The 26538-nt window shown below is 39.2% G+C and overlaps 1 protein-coding gene across 1 annotated transcript in view; it reads left to right on the forward strand.

The window, feature by feature from the left end:
* The window catches only part of CNGB3 (cyclic nucleotide gated channel subunit beta 3), a 209217-nt gene that overhangs the window by 38576 nt on the left and 144103 nt on the right, over window positions 1-26538 (forward strand). The window contains exon 3 of the mRNA XM_089679736.1: window positions 11828-11960. Coding sequence (XP_089535862.1) covers window positions 11828-11960 — 133 coding nt within the window. The remainder of the gene's footprint in view (window positions 1-11827; window positions 11961-26538) is intronic.

Genomic DNA, 26538 nt, shown 5'->3' on the forward strand with positions numbered 1-26538 from the left:
TACCGCCACCCGGCGTGTAAATGGATCTAACTCTTTGAACGTACAATAGTGGTTGTGAAGCAGAAAGTCAGTTTATTTAGCACAATCGGTCAATTGCAGCTTGCCGTTGGCTGGAAACTGTACGTTTATGTCACTGGAATGCACTAATCACCCAAAAAATATTACCGCCACCCGGCGTGTAAATGGATCTAACTCTTTGAATGTACAATAGTGGTTGTGAAGCAGAAAGTCAGTTTATTGTACACAATCGGTCAATTGCAGCTTGCCGTTGGCTGGAAACTGTACGTTTCTGTCACTGGAATGCACTAATCACCCAAAAAATATTACCGCCAGCCGGCGTGTAAATGGATTTAACTCTTTGAACGTACAATAGTGGTTGTGAAGCAGAAAGTCAGTTTATTTAGCACAATCGGTCAATTGCAGCTTGCCGTTGGCTGGAAACTGTACGTTTATGTCACTGGAATGCACTAATCACCCAAAAAATATTACCGCCACCCGGCGTGTAAATGGATCTAACTCTTTGAACGTACAATAGTGGTTGTGAAGCAGAAAGTCAGTTTATTTAGCACAATCGGTCAATTGCAGCTTGCCGTTGGCTGGAAACTGTACGTTTATGTCACTGGAATGCACTAATCACCCAAAAAATATTATCGCCACCCGGCGTGTAAATGGATCTAACTCTTTGAACGTACAATAGTGGTTGTGAAGCAGAAAGTCAGTTTATTTAGCACAATCGGTCAATTGCAGCTTGCCGTTGGCTGGAAACTGTACGTTTATGTCACTGGAATGCACTAATCACCCAAAAAATATTACCGCCACCCGGCGTGTAAATGGATTTAACTCTTTGAACGTACAATAGTGGTTGTGAAGCAGAAAGTCAGTTTATTTAGCACAATCGGTCAATTGCAGCTTGCCGTTGGCTGGAAACTGTACATTTATGTCACTGGAATGCACTAATCACCCAAAAAATATTACCGCCACCCGGCGTGTAAATGGATCTAACTCTTTGAACGTACAATAGTGGTTGTGAAGCAGAAAGTCAGTTTATTTAGCACAATCGGTCAATTGCAGCTTGCCGTTGGCTGGAAACTGTACGTTTATGTCACTGGAATGCACTAATCACCCAAAAATATTACCGCCACCCGGCGTGTAAATGGATCTAACTCTTTGAACGTACAATAGTGGTTGTGAAGCAGAAAGTCAGTTTATTTAGCACAATCGGTCAATTGCAGCTTGCCGTTGGCTGGAAACTGTACGTTTCTGTCACTGGAATGCACTAATCACCCAAAAAATATTACCGCCAGCCGGCGTGTAAATGGATTTAACTCTTTGAACGTACAATAGTGGTTGTGAAGCAGAAAGTCAGTTTATTTAGCACAATCGGTCAATTGCAGCTTGCCGTTGGCTGGAAACTGTACGTTTATGTCACTGGAATGCACTAATCACCCAAAAAATATTACCGCCACCCGGCGTGTAAATGGATCTAACTCTTTGAACGTACAATAGTGGCTGCGAAGCAGAAAGTCAGTTTATTTAGCACAATCGGTCAATTGCAGCTTGCCGTTGGCTGGAAACTGTACGTTTGTGTCACTGGAATGCACTAATCACCCAAAAAATATTACCACCAGCCGGCGTGTAAATGGATTTAACTCTTTGAACGTACAATAGTGGTTGTGAAGCAGAAAGTCAGTTTATTTTGCACAATCGGCAAACTGCAGCACCAACTGTGCACGACAGCCACCAAAAAAAAAAAAGGGTGTATGTCACTTTAAATTTTCGATTCTTTGATAGCTGTGGCCCTAAGTAATGATTCTGTGTCCCTGAGTAACGATTCTGTGTCCCTGAGTAACGATTCTGTGGCCCTAAAGTCTCTGTGGCCCTAACTCTGTCCCTTAATACAGACAGGTCTGTCTCTCTTGAATGACCGGAGGCTAATGGAGAATTCTAAGATGGCCGCGATTTATAGTGCTGGCTGGCTGCTGATTGGCTAATGCGATCACATGTCATGAATGCATTATGGGTCAGCGCGCCTTGTCTGCGCGCCTTCCCAGAGATCCCCGCCCCATCTTCTCTGTCCATTTTCTCCGTGGCCACACATGTCGCCGCCATTATTTTGAAAATTCGATTCGTGCATCCGAAGTTTGCTAATCTTCGGATTCGTCGCGAATAGAATTTTTCCAAATCTTCGGAACGAATTCCACTTCGTCATGTTCGATTCGCTCATCTCTAGTTATCGCATACAGTATGATATTTAAAATGGAAAGAATCCAACACACTGTGCTCTTCAACTAAAATGTGAGCATGGTAATGATACTATAAGATAATTTATTTGGTTGTGTAAGGAGTTCTGAATATTTCTAAAAATAGTCTAGCAAAATTAGATGTCCTCACACAATATTAGAAAGGAAAAACCTCTCCATGGGGTATTTAAAGACCAAAGAAGAAATCTCAGAATGATTAATATAAGAAGTAGCACATAGGTTTGGTACATTTTTTAACATTTTACTAAAGCAAACAAGTCAAAAATAATTATTTACCTGCTCTACCTTGTCAAATAATCCAAATGAGGAACTATCTATAACATTACAGATACTTAAGGTGACCCTCAGAGGTATTCATCACATTGCATAAAGGCTAAGAAATTTCCATCTCAAATGGGAAGGTCAACAAGCTCTCCTCCAGGGGCCATCCAATCCCAGGTTGACCGATCACATGACTGTTTACAGCAGCATTAACAAATACAGCATTGGGGATGCCTTAGGTATTCCTTCCTTGAAGCTGAACTGGAGCCTACACCTGGCTCCATTCTACACAGAGATACCAATTCCAGAAGATCACACACAGGAAGTTTACAGAATCACTACTCTTGACCCTCTCTGCTCAGCACCCTTACACATTCATATGGTAATTTAACTTAAAGCATTCCTGAAGATGTCCATAAAAATGGCTGATTTTGATCCTGTTTTCTAGTAAATATTAGGGAACTGGAAAGTTAAAATTTAAGATTTTGTTAGTTATGACACTATGTTCCATCAACCTCTTCTGGCTTTTTCTAAATGTCTATAGTATGCAGAGTCTGGTTATCCAGGGTATGAAAAGACTGTGAATCTGAGGATTTAAATGCATGCTTTTATTAACAAAACCAACAAAATAACAACAGTATACATAAAATGGAGTTCTCTGCAGGCTCCGGCATCACAACAATGTAACGACTAATGACTGTTAAACATAATATTGCCTGAAATTTATAGTGTAGAATGCCCCTGTGAATTGCAGTAAAAATACCCCATTAGATGTTGGGGGTTATAGTTCCTTTACAGCAAAATGGTTATATCTTATGTGTAGGCTATATTTCAGGTCAATTTTATATACTTTGCTTCAATAGAACAATGTAAACCTAATTAAGTCTTTATTGATTTAGGAAACATTTGTTTAACTCTCCTAACACTTGACTGCAACCATGTTGGGGGTCCCTTCTTCAATGTTTTTAGCACAACATTACTTTCCTGGGCTTCCTGCTGTTCTTTTCATCTTTCTGTCTTCATATTTCTCACAGCTTGTTTTTTATTCTTTCTTGTCATTATTGAAAGTTCATAAAGCAATGACGCATAGGCAGAAAATGATAAACACTTTTTAATTGGTTCCCATGACAATATGGGACATCATAAAATATTAAAGACATTTTATAAAATATTTAGTGGCTTGCTTTTTTGAATTGTAAAGATCATAGTGTCATTATGACTACTTACTGAGTTACAAATGCATTTTTGAATGGAAAAGCAGGCTGCCGGGGATAAAACATGACAACAATTACAAAAGTGCTGTTAAAACTGCAAAAGAGTTTAAAGTGATGCAGATTTTACCATGAACGGCAAAATGTAAATCAAAATACAAACATTGCCATTGTGTAGCTGCAGTAACAAACACATAATGTCAAGTTGTTCTATTAGAATGATATGTGTGCTGGGATGTAGCTTAGCTCGTTCATGCTACAGTTACGCATGGTCTCTTGCAAAACCTCTGTAGGGCTGACTTACAAATTTGGGTCAGAGGATAAATAGTTCTGTTACCCATACATCAATCAAATTTTAATGGTCTGTTCTGTCCTGGGAAAATAAAATGGAGAATCGGATTGCGCTGTTTGAAAACTTACCTGACAGATTTATTTATGTATTTATTTTATTTTTGTTATCTTTCTTATTTTATATAGCACTACACTTTTTCCACTGAGCTGTGCAGACTATATTGAGTAGTTCATATCAGTCGCTGCCCAAAAGGAGCTTACAGTCTAGTGCCCCTAACACAATTATGCAATGAATGTATGCTCATACTGTAAAGCCTAGTACACACGATCAGAGAATCGTACAAAAAAATACAATTTTCAAAGCGAACTTATTATAATCTGATCGTTAGTATACAGCTTTTGTCCAAAATTATTCAAAGGGACAAGCACAAAAAATGTTCTTGTACAATACCAGGTTGCACAATTTTTGTTTAATAAGTACAGTTTTTATCCTAAATAAAGAATACAAATACAAGAATTTTCGTAACTTTAGTAACCTTTTTATTATTGATATGACACTAGCATGGAAAGAAAAACAGAAGATCATTCATCCGAGATTCTCATCGTGCGTACGGAGCTTAAGGCTAGACTTGGGTGGGACCTGATTTGGGGTGGTGGGAAGCACAAGAAGAGCAAACACACTCAGTGCAGGTAGTGCCCTTGATGGTAACTGAAATCAATACTACAAAGAAACATGCAAGCCAATACAGTTTTTTGCTGGGTGCATGTTATCTGCCATCCATAAGGAAATCAAACATTTGTCTTTTTTGCCTGTAGTTGGCTTAATATGCAGCATATATGACCATTCTTTGTGGTGGCCAAATCTATAAAAAAAATTGCAACTGATCTGGAGATTATATTGTGTGAGGGACAGAAAAAAATTGTAGCACAGAAGATACTGTATACACAGTAGTTTTGCTACTGCCACCATGAAAGAGAAAATCTTTGGCCCTGGCTATTCATTATCCTAGTATTTATCAGCTGGCCTCAAAAGTCGGAGGGAGCACACAATGGCCAATTAGCAGGGTCTGAAAAAAAGTTTCTTTAGTAATAAATGTCCCCATGTATTGGCAATATAAATAAACATAACAGAGTCATACCTGTGATGCCAGCATGACTGCACATATTATGATGTCAGAACAATTACATGAGATCATCTACAAAAGGCTTACATAATGAACAAAAGAACAATGTGCAATATTATGCAACACATTGTTGCTGAGTTTTCATTTTCTAACTAAAGTTAAAGTGATTCTAAAGGCTTAAATTAAAAAAAATAACAAACATGTCTATACTTACCTGCTTTGTGTAATGGTTTTTCACAGAGCAGCCCAAATCCTCCTCTTCTTGTGTCCCCTAAGGCACTCCTGGCCCCTCCCTCCTGTCGGGTGCCCCCACAGCAAGCAGCTTGCTATGGGAGCACCCAAGCGCACTCCCAAGCCACTCTCCGTGTGTCCATTTTTACACGAAGCTGCAGCTTGCCCCCCTCTCTTCACATTGGCTCATTGGCTGTGATTGACAGCAGCAGGGCCAATGGCTCCTGTTGCTGTCTTGGAGAGGGAAATTAAATAAATGCTGCGCTGCCAATCGTGCTCCTTCTTAGAAACCACAATAAAGTGTCCATGTGAATGTGCTGCCAAACACCTACCCTCTTGCTGGGAAAGTGTATATGTGAACAACTCTACCTACAAGCAACTACAGTCACTCTTAGATTGTAAGCTCCAAGGAGCAGGGCCCTCCTAACCCTCTTGTATTGAACTGTATTGTTGCTGTATTGTCTCCCGTTGTATTGTAAAGCACTGAGCAAACTGTTGGCACTATATAAATCCTGTATAATAATAATAAAAACACCACAAATTGTGTATGACTATGGTGGACATGCTATAGTGCACCTCCCCCACCTGTGAATATGTATATGCTAGGTGAACCAATTTATATGCCAAACAACACATCAACTGAGTATATATAAAAATATAAAAAAACAACACATCAGCTAAATATTAAAAAAATTATGTAGCATGGTACTACAATGCACCTCCCCCTTTCAAATTGTGCACAAATGCCCATACATACAGAAACAATGTCCAGATGTTAAACCAGTTCATTCCTTGTCATTGGATAGGCAATGTCCCCATACTACAAAACACCTTCCACATCCTACAGAAAAGTTGTTGAATTGGTGATAAGCGTAGTGCCAAATAATAATGTGACAAGTGATCCATGCTGCCACTTGTGCTCCCCCTCCAAAACTGCAGTCACCGCAATATGTTCACCCCCTTGATTAGGTGAGGTCTTCCTGCTCCTTTTAGTTCTGAGGAAGGGGGTTCATCTTCCGAAACGCATCAGCTTATCCCTATTAAGGGCACAGAATTGTATTGACTGTCATTGCGGACTGCATATTCTGCTTTTAATTTCCTTTGGTTTGTGAGTATACATCTATTTGTTTACACAATAAATACGTGGTGTACCATGGTAATGCACGATGAGAGTGCGCCCTTGTCTGCTTTTGTCCTTCCTGCTCCTCAGCCTTCCACTAATAGGTCATCCATTGCAATGGGATCCTCTCAATGGTAAGGAAAGTCCACTTTCTCCTCCACCACCCAAGATATGCAATGGGAATAATCAAAGGGAAGCTTCCATAGCTTTATACTGTTTATTGTAGTTAAAATACACATATAATTGCACTTACAGGTATACCTTGTGTGGGCACTTTAAAACCAATGTGTTCAAGAACACAGATGTGCTTCAAATACAGGCTCGGACAAACAGGAAGTGACATAATTAGCCCCGCCCCTCTGAGGAAAGGGAGTTAGCCCCGCTGTAGCAAACTAGCTCATCCAGCTGGAAGCAGAGTTCTCCTTTACCTTGTTGTATTTGAGGTATTCCTTGAATCATTCCTCACATCCCCCCCCCCCTTGCGTTCCTGTGAGGCAGACTTTATCTCCTGGCAGATGATGTGGAACAACCAGGCTAAGACATGAGAAGTGGAGCCAGCCTGTCTGCGGACGTGTCATTTTGGTCACCCAAAGCTATGTAAGCCCCACACCTTATCAACCTGACCCGAGAACTGAACATTCCTCAGGTCAAACATATGTTTCATATCATGGGACATGAGCTGGCAGTTTCAGTTTAAAATCTCCCAATGACCACTCCCAAAAGGTGTAGTCAGAGCCCCCCCTCCCTTTGTGAGGGACTTTTAAAAAAGACAAGCCTAGAGAGAGAGTGAACGTTTTTTAACACACACACACACACACACACACACACAGAGATCTCCGAGGTAACATCGTAACAGAGGAGATCAAAGAACCTTTCTGCTCTGCATCTTGAATTTGCTAAAACCAGGCAAGGCAAGTAACTTACCCTGTATTCCTCTCTATTCTATGTTTGCTGTGTCTTTATATACATATATATATATTTTTGTGACATCTTTGTAACTATTTATTTGCATCTGTTTGACCCTGTTAGAAATAAATCTTTCTTTCTGAAAGTGTTAAACTGTTTCTAAGCGCTTACTTGCAATTCACGAATCCCTGCCTTTGAAGAGACGCTACTGTTTGTATATCTCTGTATAGTAGGTCCGCGGGCCGTGCTATATAGATCAATATTTCAATCATTATAGTGTATATTTGATAACGGGAGTTTCCCAGTCTCCAACAAAAGTGGTGGTGGCAGTAGAGGGTTAGTTGCGTAACTAACCCGACCCAGTAACAAGCGCATTCAGGCTGTAGGCACCGATTGTAGACCATTATCTGGGCAATCGCTGTGTAGGGTGCAGCTGGGTGGGGCCTTGTTACGCGCATCACACCGTGGTTTTGGATCGGCCGGCCCTTCGGTCACGAGTTTGGTGAGAAGGTCTGGGGTCTGACGCCGTGGGCGTGACGTATTACTGTTAGTCGCGGCTGTGCGATTGTCGCCTGTTGGTGGCGGCGGCCGCGGGTTGTGACACCCGCCACTAGTGAGGAGAAGGAGTCCAGCGATAGCCGAGACTCTAGTGCACATCGCTGGATCGACAGGGGGCTTAGGTAAGTATTAGAGGGGCTGGGGGATGCTGCACAGAGAAGGTTTTTTTTTTAACTTCATGCATAGAATGAAGCATGAATGCATAAACCTTGAGTCTTTATAACCACTTTAACCCCTTGACGCCGACGTCACACAAATATGTGGCCTCACGGAAGTGGGCTTATTTTCCGTGGGGCCGCATATTTGCATACCTGTCTTTGTGCTGGGAGCGCACCGCACTGCGCACTCCCAGCACAAAGACCGCGGTGGCACTGAGAGCCCGGGGTTCTGTTCTAAGGATTCCAGGTCACATGATCGCTGTGATAGCCTCTGATTGGCTATCACAGTGATCAGTCACTGTGCAGCCCGGTCCCCTTGTTTTTTTCTGTCTCTATGAATGGAGAAGAGAGATACATTGTATCTCTCTAACTCCTGGCATAGAGAAAAAAAAGTTTGTTAAAAAAAAAAAAGATAAATAAATAAATATTAAAAAAATAAAAGAAAAAATAAAGGAAAAATACCTAGATCAAGGTTTGATCTAGTTCAGTGCCAGGGTTAATATTTGGGTCAAGGTCAAAAGGTCAGGATCAAAGGTCAGGATTAAAAAAAAATTGGTATCAGTGTCAGCTAGTGTCAATGTCAGTGTCAGTGTGTTTTAGGTAAAAAAAAAAAAGACAAAAACAAAATGCGCACTATTGTTTCTGGGCTGTACTACGGGTACAAACAACAAATAACATACACATATATGGTATCTCTGTGATCGTCAAGAGCTGGAGAATTTATTTTGGGTTGTTTTTTGGTGGAAGGTTATGGTAATAACAAGAAACACACAGCTAAATTAAAAAAAAATTTTTTTTTACTATTTTGGGCCAGTTTTCCTTTGATAATAAAAAAAAATCAGGAGATATCAATTACCATTTACTACCAAATGAAAGCCCAATTTGTCCTGAAAAAAACCAAGGTATAATTCACCTGGATGTACAAAGTAGTTGTGATGATATGTACGGTTTTACTAACACATGTCAACATTGTAAAATAGTGCTTAGGCATTTAGATTTGTTTAAACCCTTAGGCGTGAAGGGGTTAAATAACATTTAATTCGCTAATTACACTTCAGTTAGATCAGAGGTAGGCAACCTTAAAGAGGTGGAGACAAAGGTGTCCCTAGAGTTGGTGTCACCCGGTGCGGTAACACGTGGTGTCACCCCTCCAGAGAGGAAGGAGCGGTGCCAGTGTAGCGGCAAAATAAGTATCCCTTGAAGATATGTATCCCCTGAAGCAACTGCGTAAGTGCCGGTTTTAGGCTGAAGAAGCCGATCTCCAACTTTAGCACAGAGCCGGCGATCGCCTTCTTCGGCCTGAAACTGGCACATGCGCAGTATCTTCAGGGGATACTTATTTTACTGCTACACCGGGGTAGGGGCAGCTGTCACTGTGCCGGCATCCTGCTCCTGCACCCCCTGTGATGGTGTCACCCGGTGCGGCCCGCACACTCCTAGGCACGCCACTGGGTGGAGATCTACCTGAACAACATGGGAGTCAAAGACCCCAGGACGCAATGTCACCTCCTCGCACCTGATTTAAACCGTACTACCGTGTAGCAATCGTGTGCATTGCACGGCAATCATGGGTTTAAATCGGGTGATGAGGAGGCAACATATCACTTCCTCACCACCTGTCAAACACTCTCACTTTTCAGAGGAGCAGCAGTGCCTGCTGCAGTTGTGGATGAGCCTTTAGTTGCATTCGACAGTGGCTCATTCACACGTAATATTGGGGAGTAAAACCTTGAGGTTGAGTTGCGGTTTTTCCACCCGCAATCCCTATCCCCTTTAGCTGCTGAGACATCAGCCAAAGGTGTACACATGCCACAGCAGGGATTAAACCCCCTGTTGCTTTTGGTGGGTGCTACTGCCTACCAATCACAACCCATTCAAGTAACTGGGGCCACCCTGCACGTACCCCACAACTGCATGTTACTGCGGGGTCAAAGGGGTTAAAGCAGGTTGTGAGAAAGCAACACAACGCTGCCTTCTTTAACCCCTTGTTTGCTGTACTGCACAAGGTTGCAGGGTACTTGCAGAGCAGCCTCATTCACTTGAATGGGCCATGCTTGGCAGGTGCTACACCAACCATGACAGGGTGTAGAACTCCTGCTGCGGCTGCTACATGTGTACACCCATGGCCACTGCAGCCAAAGTGGGTGTGGTTGGGGCAGGAGTGGTAAAAACACATTTTAACTATCGGATTTCTCCGCTCCACAAACTGCAAATTTAAATTAGCCCTTACTGTTCTGAGCCCCCTATAAGGCTGCTTTCACACTGATGTGCTGAGGTTTACCTGCACTGTGGGTGCAGCACAGTGCATCTATGACTTTCTTGGGTAAGCTGTGCTTTGCTGTAGACTTCTATTACATCCTGCAGGTGTGTTGCACTTTCCTAAAGCTCACCAAAACTCCCGCATTCAGGAGTTTTGGTGTGTTTTCAGAAAGTGCACTAAATCCGCAGGATATAATAGAAATCTATGGATAAGTACAGCAAACCTGCAAAAAGGCTGCTTGTGCATTGTACTGCACCCATGGTGTGGGTAAACCGCAGCACATCAGTGTGAAAGCAGCCCTATACTATAATGCCCAGTGTATTGCTTCACACTGACCTGAATATCTCTTCTTTCCTGCTGCTGGCACCACTTTGGAGATCTTTAGCTGGGATAAGAGGTGGAGTACAGTTGGCATTACTCTGCCTGGAACATGAGCCATCACTACAGTGGAGGCATCAGCTTATGCGGCTCTTGCTCCCTACCACACCTCCAACTTTACAAGTAGTCCCCTGAGTTAGATGGTTGACTGGGCTTAAAAAAAATTAAAACAGAAAAAAAATAACTTACCATCCTCAGAGCTCTAAACCTGTGTTTAATACAAAGGAAGGCAAAAAAAACTTTGGAAAGCATGGTTCAATTTGCTTTAACAGGGGAATAAAAATTCTTCCTGATCCTCAAAGGCAAACAAATCAACCATTTATGATGTTGTGTCCTAGATATATTAATAGGAATTCTTAGTTTGTGAATTTACACAACAGTGCCCATGAAGCCAGCGTCCTTTTGCTGCCAATACCACAAAGGCAACTGAAAACATTTGGGCATTAATATGACAAAAGGTGCTGTATTGGAAGGATGCTTTTAGCTTCATCAAGGGGGCTTCCAAGGTAGTAGTTTCTGCAAGTATTATTTTGGTGCTCTGGTCAGGGTTAAAACTATATTAGGGGCTGATGGTTGATATGACAATATATTAGGTTACTGGTGGTGGATACATGAGTAGGCTGGTGATGAAGGAAGATGGCTATCTATGCAAACAATAGAGTGTCCTGTGATGAAATTACCCATTCCTGAATAATTTCTGGTGATACAAAAACTTCTGTGAACATTAAGCATACAGGGTGCAGGCATTTGAGTACGTAATGTGTAACACAACATTTATTGTTCAATGCAGAGTACAGTTGGAGAGACTATGTAATGTACAGCACAATCAACAGAGCACAGCAGCCCATAAAATGTAACATACAGCACAACTTACAGAGTGAAATACAGCACGTTGTCCAGAGCTCACCAGTCCAGAATATATAACACACTGCACATTGTAATGATATGATATTAGGGCTTCTAAAGGCTATGTGCCTTCATATAAACATGGTTCTTAAATCTCAGAGAACAGTTGCTTCCCAATACATTATTACAGGTGATCTTTAATTATTTTAACTGTATTTTTAGATGACACGGGAGCTCACTCATCAACAACACAGAGCAAAACTGGAACAAATAATCCAGCAATCATTTCCAGTACAAACAAGAATGGCTTGGCAGGAACTGAAAATCCTATTTTTGAGGAAAAGGATTCAAATAAGTAAGTAAATGTGGATGACTGAAGTCAATGGGGTTGGTTTACTAAAAATGGAGAGTGCAAAATCTGGAGCAGCTGTTCACAGTAGCCAACTTTAGCTTGTTGAATTAGGCTTCGACAAAAAACCTGGAAGCTGATTGGTTACTATGCAGAGCTGCAGCAGATTTTGCACTCTCCAGTTTTAGTAAATCAACCCCATTGGGTATTTTGTTCAATTTCATGTCTGTTAGGGTTCTGGCTGCCTGTGTCAATGACAAAGCAGTGGTCCTAACTACCTAAAGGGAATGCACAATTCTGTTTTACAAAACTTATTTTTATTTGTTATGATCAAGACTAAGAAATAATAGATAAGGTAAATACTCTGCTCAAAAAAATAAAAGGAACACTTTGAAAACACATCAGACTGTGTAATGTGTTAGGAACGTAAGGATGCCCCATCGTTTGATGGAAATTAAATTTATCAATCTACAGAGGACTGTATTCAAAGACACCCCAAAAATCAAAGTGAAAAAATTATGCAGCAGGCTAGTCCATTTTGCTGAAATTTCATTGCAGCAACTCAAAATGGTATTCAGTAGTTTGTATAGCCCCCACATGCTTGTATGCATGCCTGAAAACATCGGGGCATGCTCCAAATGAGATGACGGATGGTGTCCTGGGGTATTTCCTGCCAGATCTGGACCAGGGCATCACTGAGCTCCTGAGGTGCAACCTGGCAGCATCAGATGGACCGAAACATGATATTCCAGAGATGTTCTATTAGATTTAGGTCAGGCGAGCGTGGGGGCCATTCAATGGTATCAATTCCTTCATCCTCCAGGAACTACCTGCATACTATCGCCACACGAGGCCGGGCAATGTCGTGCACCAGTAGGAACCCAGGACCCACTGCACCAGTGTAGGGTCTGACAATGGGTCCAAGGATTTAATCCCGATATTTAATACCTGTAAGGGTACAATTGTCTAGCCTGTAGAGGTCTGTACATCCCATCATGGATATGCCTCCCCAGACCATCACTGACCCACCACCAAAACGGTCATGCTGAATGATGTTACAAGCAACATAACATTCTCCACAGCTTTCCAGACCCTTTCATGTCTGTCCCATGTGCACTGGGCGCCAATGGCGGACCTGCCAATTCTGGTGTTCAATGGAAAATGCCAATCGAGCTCTATGGTGCCAGGCAGTGAGCACAGGGCCCACTAGAGGACATCGGGCCCCCAGGTCATCCTCAGGAAGCCTTTTTCTGATTGTTTGGTCAGAGACATTCACGCCAGTGGCCTGCTGGAGGTTATTTTGTAGGGCTCTGGCAGTGCTCATCCTGTTCCTCCTTGCACAAAGGAGTAGATACCGTTCCTGCTGATGGGTTAAGGACCTTCTACGACCCTGTCCAGCTCTCCCTTAATAACTCCCTGTCTCCTGGAATCTCCTCCATGCTCTTGAGAGTTTGCTGGGAGACACAGCAAACCTTCTGGCAATGGCACATATTGAGTTGGACTGCCTGTGCAACCTCTGTAGGGTCCAGGTATCGCCTCATGCTACCAGTATTGACACTGAACAGTCAGAAAAGATGAGTAGGGAGAAAATGTTAGTGGCCTCCACCTGGAAAACCATTCCTATTTTGGGAGTCATCTCATTGTTGCCCATCTAGTGCACCTGTTGTTAATTTCATTAACACACAAGCAGTTGAAACTGATTAACAACCCCCTTTGCTACTTACCTGACCAGATCAATATCCCAGGAGTTTAATTGACTTGATGCTATGCTCTGATTAAAAAGTGTTCCTTTAATTTTTTGAGCAGTGTTGGAAATAAAGCATGTGTATGTTTTGCTTTCTGAGTCAGCAAGCGAACAATCAGGATCTTTTTTTAAAGCTTTCAAGTTTGCCACTTTGATGAAAGAAGCTGGTTGTTTACTCATCAGCAAAGCTTCCAACTGCCCCTGCTTTGGAGGGACTGTCTATCTTTTGGAACAAAGTTCCTCTGTCCTTCTTTCCTTCTCATTTGCCTCTGATTTTGGTCTGATGTAGTGTATACCTGTATGCAAAATGTTGTGCCAGAAAACTCCAGTACGATTAATTTAGTCAGTTAAAGGTGCCTCCAAATATTAAATAATTAAAAAAAATAATTTAACTGACTTAATTCATAATTCTGAGTTAACGGTTAGCCAACCAAAATTCTTTTTTAAAAGCACGATAGACTTGAAATTATTAAATAAAGTAATATATAATTACAATAAGTCACATACAAACACATAATATAATTGCCCGATTGTGATGCACATAGACACCCAGATAATTCTCATAAAATTTTCTGTATCAAAGATTACATATACAGTAGATATATATATATATATATATATATATATATATATAGGATGAATAAGTTTGATAGTTAATCTCTCCCCATAGACAAAATAACCAATAATAACTATCAGACAATAGTCTGTGTTTTACGGAATTTCAACAGTTGCAGAAGGAATAAGCGTCAAACTACGTAAAACTGTATGCTAATGTGGCACGAGAACAAAATAATAATAATAATATTAACACTAAAACTAATATATAATAATTTGATTGGTTATGTTATCATGAGGAGAACAATTAGGTTACAACAAGAAAAATAACCACAAGCTTATTATTCTAGTCAAGCAGAATCACTAGAATATATATTATAGTTACCCTCCCTGTATCCGGTAAACCAAAGATGGCTGCCAATTGATAGTTGGAGTTAAGCTCTCACAAACTAGCATCTAGACAGGCTGGAATTGTGTTTCTTGAGTGTGATAAGATAGGCAGTCTCTTGGATGGTCAGATGGAGTTAGATGAGTGCAGTTCTTGGATCTGATCAGACGGAGGGCTGCGATCGGATCCCCCTGTCTACCTGACTTTCACTTTTATCTACTGGCACACAATACATTCATAATATTTGAATATACTGACCCAGAAGGTGGCCCAGAAGGCGTTACCTTCTTCCTATTCCTGAATTTGTCTAATGCTCCACCCAATGTTTGTTTTTGTATTACCACCCTTTTGCCACTCTAAGATACTGCAAGTCCTGACTATTTTGAGTTTACTTGGAAACTGAAGTAACTAATTTGTCATAGGGAAAGATTAATATTTCACTATAACAAATTGGACTTTGTGACAACTGTATAAATGTCTTGGAGGGTAGATATGTTATTGCTGATTTCTGGTATACTAGTATGTTAAATGTAAAGCCTTAACTGTGAAGAGTTGTAGATATATATATATATATATATATCTCAATTAAAATGTTGTTTATGCACATAGAGGACAGAAAGACTATATATATATACATACATACATACATACATATAAACATATAAACCCAATAATTTGCATACTTTACTTATTGATTATAGATAGGGCAGCACACATACACTATTTCTGCCAAAAGATAAATTACAACAGTCTAAATATATTATGGGATTACAACTTTCCTTCCAGTCTTCCTTCAAATATTATAAGATTCCATTTCATACATATGCACTTGAACAGATAAGTGTCTTAATACTTCATTTTCTTACAGTCTTTTCCTGAAATGTTTCAGAAGTATCTCATTTTATTTTCATACACTTCTGAAAAATGTCATTCCTTTTCTAAAGTTTTAGCTGGTTTTTGGAGTACCTGGCACACTGACTTTTTAGTTAAGTATACAATGTCCTTCAAGCTTTGGATAAAGGCAACTTGTGTATGCAGCATTTATGGAATAGACTTACAAACATTTCTTGTTTGGATTGTTGTTTCTTCTTATTGCTCAAAACAATGTAAGACCAGCTATAGAAATTGTGTACCATGGGTTTACTTTGTGTGTGAAGGTGGCTTTCCCATTGTCCATGAGAAGTGTCCTTGTTTCCCTTAATTCTGTACACACTTCATTTGCAAGAACAAACTATCTCAATTAGGAACAAGATTGTATCCAAGCTAGACCAATGTAACTATATAAAAATATCCATACCTGGAAATCTTCATCATATCTCTATGTAAGAGGGGTGTGGCAGAGGTTGCTACCTTTGCCTACATACTTTTTGCTAATATGTGTCCATTCTGTAAAATGCAGACTGAGAACCTATGCCTATCACCAATATACTTTAACATGGCATGATATGGGATTTTGGGAACCATCTCGACTGAGGACATCTGACAGCACACAGACACATATTTTAAAGTGGTTTTAAACACAAAACCTAAAATGTATTACATTGCAGCTTACCAATCATTAGTAGTAGTGGTTGCACCAGTTTTCTTTTTTTAGGCTTTTTTCCTTCTGTTTTAGCTGGATGATCAGGCCTGTAACACACCTCCTGTATTACAGTGCCCCTACTCTGGATCAATGAGTATAGGGGGCACCTTTGGACAGCAGCATTGTCAGTCAGAGGGGAGTGTTAGATGTACTAGCAGATTTAAATAAACTAATAAATTGAAAACAAATTCCAGCTAATACGGTATAAGCAGTTAAATCAAATATTTTATTTCCGTTTTGGGATAAAGGTTATACTAAAATACATAAAAGCTGATCATTGTAAGCACCCCTGTCAGTGTTGAATGGTTTGTCTCATCACTCTGCTGGAGAGCTTATTCTTTTGAAAACAACAGACTGGATCACCAGATGAAAATAGAAGAAATCAAGCCTAAAATAAGAAAATGAATGCAGCCATCACATCTAAGAAATGGTAAGCTGAAACATAATAAATGTTTGCTTTTCTATTTAATACAACTTTAAGTCCTCATACACACTGGACGTTTTTACAGCTGCAGTTTTTGGCTTTTGGCGGGTTTTTTTACAGCCAGTAAATTCCCCAGAATGTTATCCAATGTGTCCATGCAGACATTGGCTTTAATCAGCTTTTATTTGGCAGGAGTGTTTTTTGGCTGGAAAAAAAAAACAAAACTAGTGGGTTTCTAGAGGAGTTTTTTAGCTGTAAAAATGCTATAATGCTGGTAACCCAGCAAATCGGTGTTTTTGGGCATTTTTTTAGGAAAAAAACGCTAAAAAAGCAGAAAAACGCAGAAAGCTGCAGCTAAATGTGGCTAAATACTAATGCAAAAACGCTAAAAAAATGCAGAAAAACTTGTGTTTTTAACGTGGCTTTATACAGCGAAAGCTACCGCCGTTTTTAAAACGTCCAGTGTGCATGAGGACTAAATGTATGACACCTTTATCATGAAGATGGGTTTTCAATTCTCACTCATCAGGCTTGAACCAGGCTTATTATTCACTAACGCTAGGATCAGGGCCAGAACCTGCCCTTTAAAACATGTTACCAATAATAGCTCTCTTACATTTTCATAATTCCTCTTTAAGGCACACAAATGTTATAATTATATCCCTTAATAGCCACAAAGGTTATAAATCCACTTTGTGTGAAAGAAATACCTTTGAAAATCCAGATAATACCATGTAAAGCAGTGATATTATCACTGTGCTGCACAAAATCTATGCAGAGAGCAGAGCTGTGGGAGGGGCCAAGCAGCAACACCCACTACAGGCTGCCAATAGAAAACTGTTAGGACTGTTCACGCTGCTCAAGGAGAAAGAGCAACAGTGACCGGTCTTTATTACGGGAAGCTCTTGCACAGAAGGAAAGTTTCACGCTGGATTACTGCACAGATCTGCAAGAAATACACAAAGCACACCAAGATTCATGTACGAATTCACACACCTATTGTATTTAGCCAATATCTACTTATCCCACAGTTGTACTTTAACTATCCAGTATCTACTAAAATTCTACCCAGAACACAGACTGCTTGTTTTCCAGAGATTCATTCCTAGGTGCATACTGCTCTAAATGTACGACTTGATGCACCAACAAGCCCTGTCCAGCACCAGCAGCTGTCAGCTTCTTTTGCATGCTGCCAGAAGCGGGGCTGAATGGTGCACCTGTGCCTTCCGCCTGCCCCAAAATATCGGAGCCTCATGCACCAGGGCTAATCCTGCACAAATCCTTAAGCACCATCATCTTTATTTATTATTATGATTTTCAGATTACTTTTAGCAGCCCTTCTATGCATAAATCCAGAAAATTCTTAAAGGTTCACAAATCTTTTTTCTGTATTAAAAAAAATTATCATCAAGAAAACCACAGATAAAATATGGGTGCAGAATATATAATAATGTTCCTAGTCAAATATTAAGGAGTTGGACAAAAGTAAGGTAGAATTAGGATAATAAAAGATAGCATGAAATTATGGAAATGGCTAATAATTGCTAATTGACACATTTGGGGGTTACCCATGGGCAGTAGGTAATAATTGCAACCAAGAACTTTAAATGAAACTTCATTTAAAGATTTGTATGAGGCCATTATGCTACCAAATATATTCATAAAAAAATGCTAGAGGGAGGATAATTAGCTCATGCCTGTGCAAAATATAGGATTTCCTTTCAATAAATCATCCTGGTCTTATAAAATGATACCATGTAGCTTAACTATAGTAATCATAATCATATTTCTGAACTCTCAAATGAACCAGAAATAGCCTGGCTTCTGTCGCACTGAGCAATGCATTTTGTGGCCAATTAGAGAGCTAAAGTGATTTTTTTGCCTTTTGTAAAATTCTTTTCTGAAAAATTCATCTTTGCACAGCAGAAAAAAGTGTACACCTTACACTGTTAAATAATAGTTTTAAATTTAGTATCATTTTAAATTACATACGAGTTACATAGTTACAAAAAAAGTGCTTCATCTAATAGAAAAAAACACATAAAAAACCTCCATATTGTCAACCACACAGTTGATCCAGAGGAAGGCAAAAAAAAGCACTAAAGCATGATCAAATTTGCTAGAGCAGGGGAAATAATACCTTCCTGATCCCCAAAGAGGTAATCAGATATACCCTGGATGAACTACCCCCGTTGTTATTAGCTTTTTTTAAAAGCAGTCTACTGAGCTGGCCAAAACTAGTTTTTGAGGGAGTCTATTCCACATTTTCACAGCTCTTACTGAAAATAAGCCTTTTGGCATGTGAATGTTAATCTCTTTTCATCAAGATGAAAGGAGTGCCCCTTCGTCCTCTGTAATGACCTGAAAGTGAATAACTCTACAGCAGGTTTAATATATGGACCACTGATGTATTTATACATGTTGATCATATCCCCCCTTAATCTCCTCTTCTCAAGAGAGAATAAATTCAGTTCCTCTAATCTTTCCTCATAGCTGAGCTCCTCCATGCCTCTTATCAGTTTGGTTGCCCTTCTCTGTACTTTCCCAGTTCCCCAATGTTCTTTTTGTGAACTGGAGCCCAAAACTGAACTGCATATTCCAGATGAGGTATAACTAATGATTTGTAATAAATATTCCTAGCAGAACAATTGCACTTCTTCCTGTTGTAGCACAAGTTTTCTTCCCCTGTGTAGCATGCACTAGTTCCATTATGTTCAATGAATATACTGTAGCTACCCTTATGCCTTATACCCATGCAAAACGGGCTTTTGCATATTGCTCCCATTCTTACCTTTAGAGATACTAAACTTACAATGTTTAATTCCCATTATCCCTTTTATTCATGTATAAAGATTTTGCAACTGTATTTAATTCAATATAAAAAAGCATCGGACTTGCTTATTTAATCATCAATGTTCAGTATTCACATGATGTTTCCCAGGTCCTTCCCATCCTCAGAAAAAGATCTGAGGGAGGGGTTTCTAGTTCTCTGCTTATGTGTGATTCATAACAGCAGAGGGTGTCTGAAGTATGAATCTGTGTCTGCATAGCGCTGACACATGACAAACAGAAAATGCCTGTCTGAATAGAGAATCAAAAATAGATAATTATTAGCAAAAAAATGTTTTAAATCTTTGTACAAAAAATATATTTCAAAGCAAATGTTTATTTATTTATTTTTTTTGCAATAACATGGTGTAGGCGGAGTTTAAGTTGACTGACAATGAACAGTAGAATTAACTAGGTTTGTTTCAGTATACAGAAAAAAAATGCAATATAGCCTATAATGACTTGGTTTTAATGATACTTTAAACAAGAATCAACTAAAGCAAGGTGTATGGACCCAGCCTAAAAAAAATGACATAAAAAAAGATCATTGGTACCACCTTTACTTATGCCAGTCAGTTGGTACCATTCCAGTCAGTAAGGTGTCTTTAAAAACTAGAAATATTGGCTTGGCTATCACTGAGCTAAGTTCCCTAAGAACTCATGGGTGTAAGCCTTCTGGATCTGGTGATGTGTTTACATTAAGTTTTTCTAGTTTCTGTTGTACCTTTTACCTGCACCTGACATTTTCATATATATAAGAATGACAAATTAAAATGAATAGCCCATTTAGAGATAAAAATAGAAAAGTAGACGTTGTTGCAATATTCACTTTCAATCCAGTGCTGTTACCCACATTACTTCTTTTCCATTACAAGATGCCTTTAGTCAGATGGCCATCATAATTCAAACCACTTCCCTGAACCTAGGCTCTCCTGGAACTGCCATAATCTCTTAGTATGCTCTTTGTCAGCACATGAGCCGACTGGCTCCTTCTGCTGCTGCTTCTTCCTCACAATCCAGCTCTGCTGTACAGGGACTGCTGATACTATGTCAAGTGTAGGTGCTTACACTGCTTATATTTGAAAAATACATTTAACAATGTATTCATAATCACAAAGTTGCATTCATTTTTGTCTTTTACAGTATGTCTGCCTGGAGTTCACTTATAATAAAAAAACAAGCTTTAGCAGTAAAACAAAAGCAACTATTTTACTGAACATTAACTTTCAAAATGAGTATTCACTAAAAACAGACCATAGTTATCTTTTAAATAATTTATCTTGTATCACAGTAGCACCGTGCTCCCAGCATTGCTAGTTTGGTTGATCTTTTTGTCAAAGCACTCTTAAAACAATCTAAGGATGACAGAGCAGGGTAATGGACAGAACAAAAAGCAGGTACAGTGACAGTGTGAAAATGAAATAGATTGAAACATGTAAAATGACCCCTTCTTTAACATACTGAAAACTGAGTTAAGTATCTCATTTGCCGCATAATAATGGACAAGTAGACACAGGAAGGTAATTGATGCTGTGCATTAATATGTTTGTCACAAAGAGTTTAGCTATATGCTCAGTCACTTAACCGCATAATCATATTTCCCAGCTTTTAGATATGGCCTGATGCTGGAAATTAAATTAGTTCGGTGTATTAGGTAAATAGTGGCACTTCATAATCTCAATTGGAAGTAACTGCTTAAAGGAACCAATCATATCAATTTTGCTTGGAATTGCCCCATCTTTTTTACTGTAAGAGGGTACTTAGAAAAAAGTGGCAAAATTAACAAGCAAAGTAGTATCAAGAATCAAGATATCAGCTATACCTTGTCCAGTTCATATACAAGACATCATCCAATTGCCTACTATTGCTAGCTGTACTTTGCAGAGTTTTGTGTGGTCCATGTCTTAGACAGATTATACATGGCCTGATTCTTGCTAGTTCAACACATGTCTACAAATTGCTGAAAAGTCTCTAGACATTAGTGCTTCCTGTTTCAATGAAAAATGTGAAGTATCACCAACTCAATCATCGAAGTTACATAAAGGATGGCAGCAGTACTCAGTTCGTTCAAAGACAAGCAGATGTCTCACCATCCATCATTCTGGGTAAAGCATCTGCTTTAAAGATCATCTGAAAAGGGATAGGTGGGTTTAGTTCTGCTTTAAAGCCCATCTCCAGGCAAGAAAAAAGTTTTCCCATGCAGTGGGGTTGTGCCCACACTGCATGGGTCAACTACTCGTTTTTGTCTACAGGAGAGGAGAAAGGAGATATACTTACCTAATCCTCCAATCCTTCCAGCACAAGACTGGTCTAGCGCCCCTTCGCTCTGGAGGTCTTGAGATGTGGACTGACATATCTCCTTTCTCCTCTCCTGTAGACAAAAACGAGTAGTTGACCCATGCAGTGTGGGCACAACCCCACTGCATGGGAAAACTTTTTTCTTGCCTGGAGATGGGCTTTAAAGCAGAACTAAACCCTCCTATCCTTTTCAGCCGTGGTGCTGCAAGTGTGATCAGTTATGACACCAACCATTTGATGGTTTGACAGTTTGGGTGAGAGCACAAGCAAATGTGACAGCTTTCCTGGAATGCTGGGATGTAACTGTTTTTTGAAACCATTAAATCGATGGGTTTAGTTCCACTTTAAGTCCTCCTAGCTTTGTTAGATAGATGATAGGCCATGTTTGCAAACTAAATAAGTGCAAAATAAGCTTGTCAGTCATTTGTCAGAAAAGTAGCACACTGTGGAAGAAACTTTCTGAAATGGACATCAACGTCAATATTTTCAAATAATCTGCCATATTTTCAGAAAATATGCTGCTCCTGCTGAGGAAAGGCAGCTATTTAACCACTTGCTGACCAAGCTATAGCTGAAAGATGGCTACAGCGCGGTTATCTGTCCTCCCAGAGCATTGCAGCCTCATCAATGCACATCAGTGAAGGAGAAAAATTACCTGTTTGCAAAATTTTATAATAAAAACAAAGAAAAACGTTTTTTTTTTTTCAAATTTTTATTCCCTTTTTTGTTTATAGTGCAAAAAATAAAACACCCAGTGGTGATTAAATACCACCAAAAGAAAGCTCTATTTGTGTGAAAAAAATGATAAAATGTAATATTTAAAAATTTCCTATTTCAAAATTGGCCTGGGCACAAAAGGGGTAGAAGTGCCCAATAAGTGAGTGGATAAATGACAGGTGTAGCTTTGTTACAAAATCTGTCCCTGTTATATGTTAAGTCTGAACATTACTTTTGCAATTTGATGTAAATTCCAAATATACTTACCTGTATCTGTAGTCTGAAGCAATATCTGTGTTATTTCAGCATGTAAACATTTAAATAATGACCAGACTGATACCATATGACCTGGTCTTCCTCCACAAAGGGTATGCTCAGCTTCAGCTAGAAACACAAAGTAAAGGAAGAACTGTGTAGGCAATTTCCCATTAATGTTGGCACTTTTTCTTTAAGTCAATATAAACTAGGATTTTACAGTGTAATGACTATATCATTTTCAAATAGTATATGTACAAACACTATGGGGCCAATTGATTTAGAACCTTATCTTGCAAGACCCCACCATACAGATTATATATTGAACTCTGCAAAAGCAAGGAATATGACCAATTTGACCATGGTTTACAACAGTTGGGCTGTACAATAATGTAACATTTCCGCAAAGACCTTTTTAACACGTAGAAATCTTTTTTAAATTGATGGTCAGTATTTCCTTCTTCCATGGAAATAAGGGAAAAAAGCTTTTAAACAATCTGCAACCATCTGCCAGATAATTTGGAAAGATGATTGCTGGAATTCCGATAGGATTGAGTCCTACCTGAATGAGTAGATGTCTGATATTTGCGGTGTCTGCCCATCTATATGGTCAGTCTAAGACCTACTTTGGGGAAATCCAAAGCTGGAGTTGGTCTTTAAATAAGCAAAGAACCAGGAGAGGAGAGATAAATAGCAATCCTATGTTTAAACAATGTTTCAAGAAAAGAATAAAGACAGCGTACAAAGATGAAGCTTTGAGGAAATTCAGCTGGGCCAAGTAATATGATTAAATATCATCAAATATTAATAAGCATGAATCATTTCAGAAGACCCTTATACAGCATATTGAAATTACTTGTAATATTTTGTAGCTTGGCTTTGACTATATAAATATTTCTAGTAACGTAACTGATCATCATACATCATACAATACAAATTCAGTATTATTAGGAAAATAAGAATGGAAATTGGCATCTTCTTGTTCTATTTGCGGCTAACAGATTAATATTGTGTCTTTCAAAGCCTTCACTTTCCCTAGTAAACACATTTCCATATTAATGGTCAGGGCACAAGTGATTTCCTTTGCTGTACCTGACACTATTCTTGATTGCAGTTTGATTAAGCAACATTAGCTGGAATGCAGAGCTGAAAGTGATGCTTCACACTCCCATTTCCTCCACACAATCAGATATTTTATTTCCTACTTTGGCAGGTTATAGGCCATGCAAAAGAAATTACACAGCACATATAACTCCAACGGTGATTTAACAAATACTGAAATATATAGGTATGAAATGTAGAAGATTGCAAGCTCGTCAGATCTGGTTATTGCAGAGTAATAACTGATTTCCATATTTTCCCCATTCACCACCATTACTAAATATCACATTATTGAATCATTCTAATTTAGTTGTAATATATAACCCAATATTATTACTATAATTTTATTACTGTAGTGAGCAATAGTAGATCTCATCAGAATTTAGCTGCCTATGTGTGTGCCTGTGCACATGTGCACTCAATACCAAGTTTAAATTAAAAAACTTAAAGTAGAAAAACCAACCACTAAATTTTTATGTAAACTGTAACTTGTAAATGTAATTTTAAAAGTTGTTTCCAATGTTTTGGAATCTGCAGTTTTCAATAAAATAATACATAGTATAACTGTCATAAAGGTCAGGCACTTCCTGTTATTGACTGAATTGTCTCCCATTTGTGCTCCTGCATTTTCACCTCATCACATACGCTTCTCATAGTGCTTCCTGATAGTGGATTGGGCTTAAAGTGGAACTTTAAACTCCAAAGTGAAAATGGGCAAACAGACAGGATTTTTAAAGCAGAAGAGACACGCTTACCTGCCTGACCGCCCCTGTACAGTAAGATACACAAGCGCAGCTCACTGTCCAAATTTGGCAATGCCGAATCTGATGGAACTCCCTCGCTTGCAGGAGTGACGTTATCTCGACCTGGGCAATGACAGCATCCAGTGATCTTAACACTGAAGCTGTCCTCCTGAAGATGTCAAAAATGTCGAATGGTGGTGACTTCCAGGGATGGAATAAAACTGGATTCAAGGTGAGTATAGTTCCACTTTAAGCAATGCAAACATGGTCCACTATCAGGAAGCAGGTTCAGAGCAATGATGTGCACCCAATCCTGGAGAAGTGCATGTATATAGGAAATGGCTGAAATATCAGTTTCAAGTGGATTTTCACTCACTTTTATTCACTTCCACTCTTTTTATCCATGTCATAATCCTAGACCTCCCCCCTCCCTTTTACATATTTGGAAGTTTTTTGGCGGAAAAGGATAGCAAGTGCTAATTCCTCATTCCTTTTCTAGACAAGAATGATGTTGCCTCAGGTCCAACAACCCCCAAGCTCCTGATGATGTCACATATCTCAGGAGACTGCAAGACTATGGACATAGGTTGCTCAAGCACAATAGAGGGACAGTTGTGGTTGATAAGGAAGATGTTAAAGATGATTTGCTGCTGATCTAAGCAGCTTGTTCAGTACAAATGAGAGTCAGGAACATCTCCCAGCATTAATGGGGTTGATTTCCTTATATGTACAAACATATATCCTTATATCCATACGCTGCCTCTACTGTATTTGTTTCTTTCTCTGAAAGAAATATTATATGTTATAATATGCAGGAACGCAGACAGCTGGGAATCTGAGGCTAGGAAGTAGGTATGAGGGTGCATTGATTTTTTACAGTATTCTATGCACATTGTTCTGGAAATATTATCACTAGGCAACTCCTATCCTCAAATCGATTAGTGGGTCCAAATTAATAATAACTACTACAGTAGGGAACAGACACAAAAAGATAAATTCAGCATCTTTCCAAATAACTGTTCTGTTTGTTCTGCATTTGAAGTTTTTTACACACATAATTATGTAGGTATCACATTGATATTACAGTAGTACTTTTATGGTAAAAAGGGGTGTTACAAAGGCAGGTTAATTTCTAATCAGGACATGAAGGAATACAAATGTAATCAAAACATTCTGTGCCTTGTGCACATTGAGTGCAGTGTACAATACACAGGCAAAGCAGACAAAATAGACTACAATTTTATACAGAATTTACAAATTTCCTTTAAAACATACTCTTTGCTGGTGTTAAGCTTAAAGGTTTATCCACACCTATGCAAATATGTCATAGTGTGTGCACTGTAACAAGTCTCTTGCATCAACATGTGTTGCAGTACATGTGTCCTTGCATATGCCCATTCATTACCAATAGATTCTTATTGCATGCCTGTTCACCATACATGACCTTTGTTTTCCCCATGCATTGCAATGGAATACAGGTGTTTACTGGTAAATGCTTTGCATTGTGTTAAGAGTTATTACATTGTTTGCTTTCTGGAAGTTTCTTGGGAGTCCATTCTAAATGAATGGGCGCATTCCCCAAAAGGATGCATAATGTGTGTGCAACATTAAACAATGTGCATTATATTCATGTACATGATAGTCTGCATGCATTTTTGTGAATTTAGGTGAAAAGTTGTACTTGGTGGGTAAGGATAAGCAAGGCTGAAATAAACTGATCAAGGAGTTTTACCAAAATAGCCAGCCATTAATTCAGTTCAACAAAAATAACAAGAATAGCTGATACCATTGTATAAAATTTAAGTTCAGTACACTGGGTGTATTATGATGTCTCCAGTTAAGAACCCTTGATCTAATGTATTTTGTTGGGCAATGATGTCACTGTAGGCATAGAGAACAAGTGCCAAGTGATATCACAGACTGGGAGGCTTTTTTCCAGCATGCTTTG

The sequence above is a fragment of the Staurois parvus genome, unplaced genomic scaffold (assembly GCF_062004578.1).
Source record: "Staurois parvus isolate SC_StPar_1 unplaced genomic scaffold, SC_StPar_1.0 ptg000230l, whole genome shotgun sequence".
NCBI classification, from domain to species: Eukaryota; Metazoa; Chordata; class Amphibia; order Anura; family Ranidae; genus Staurois; species Staurois parvus.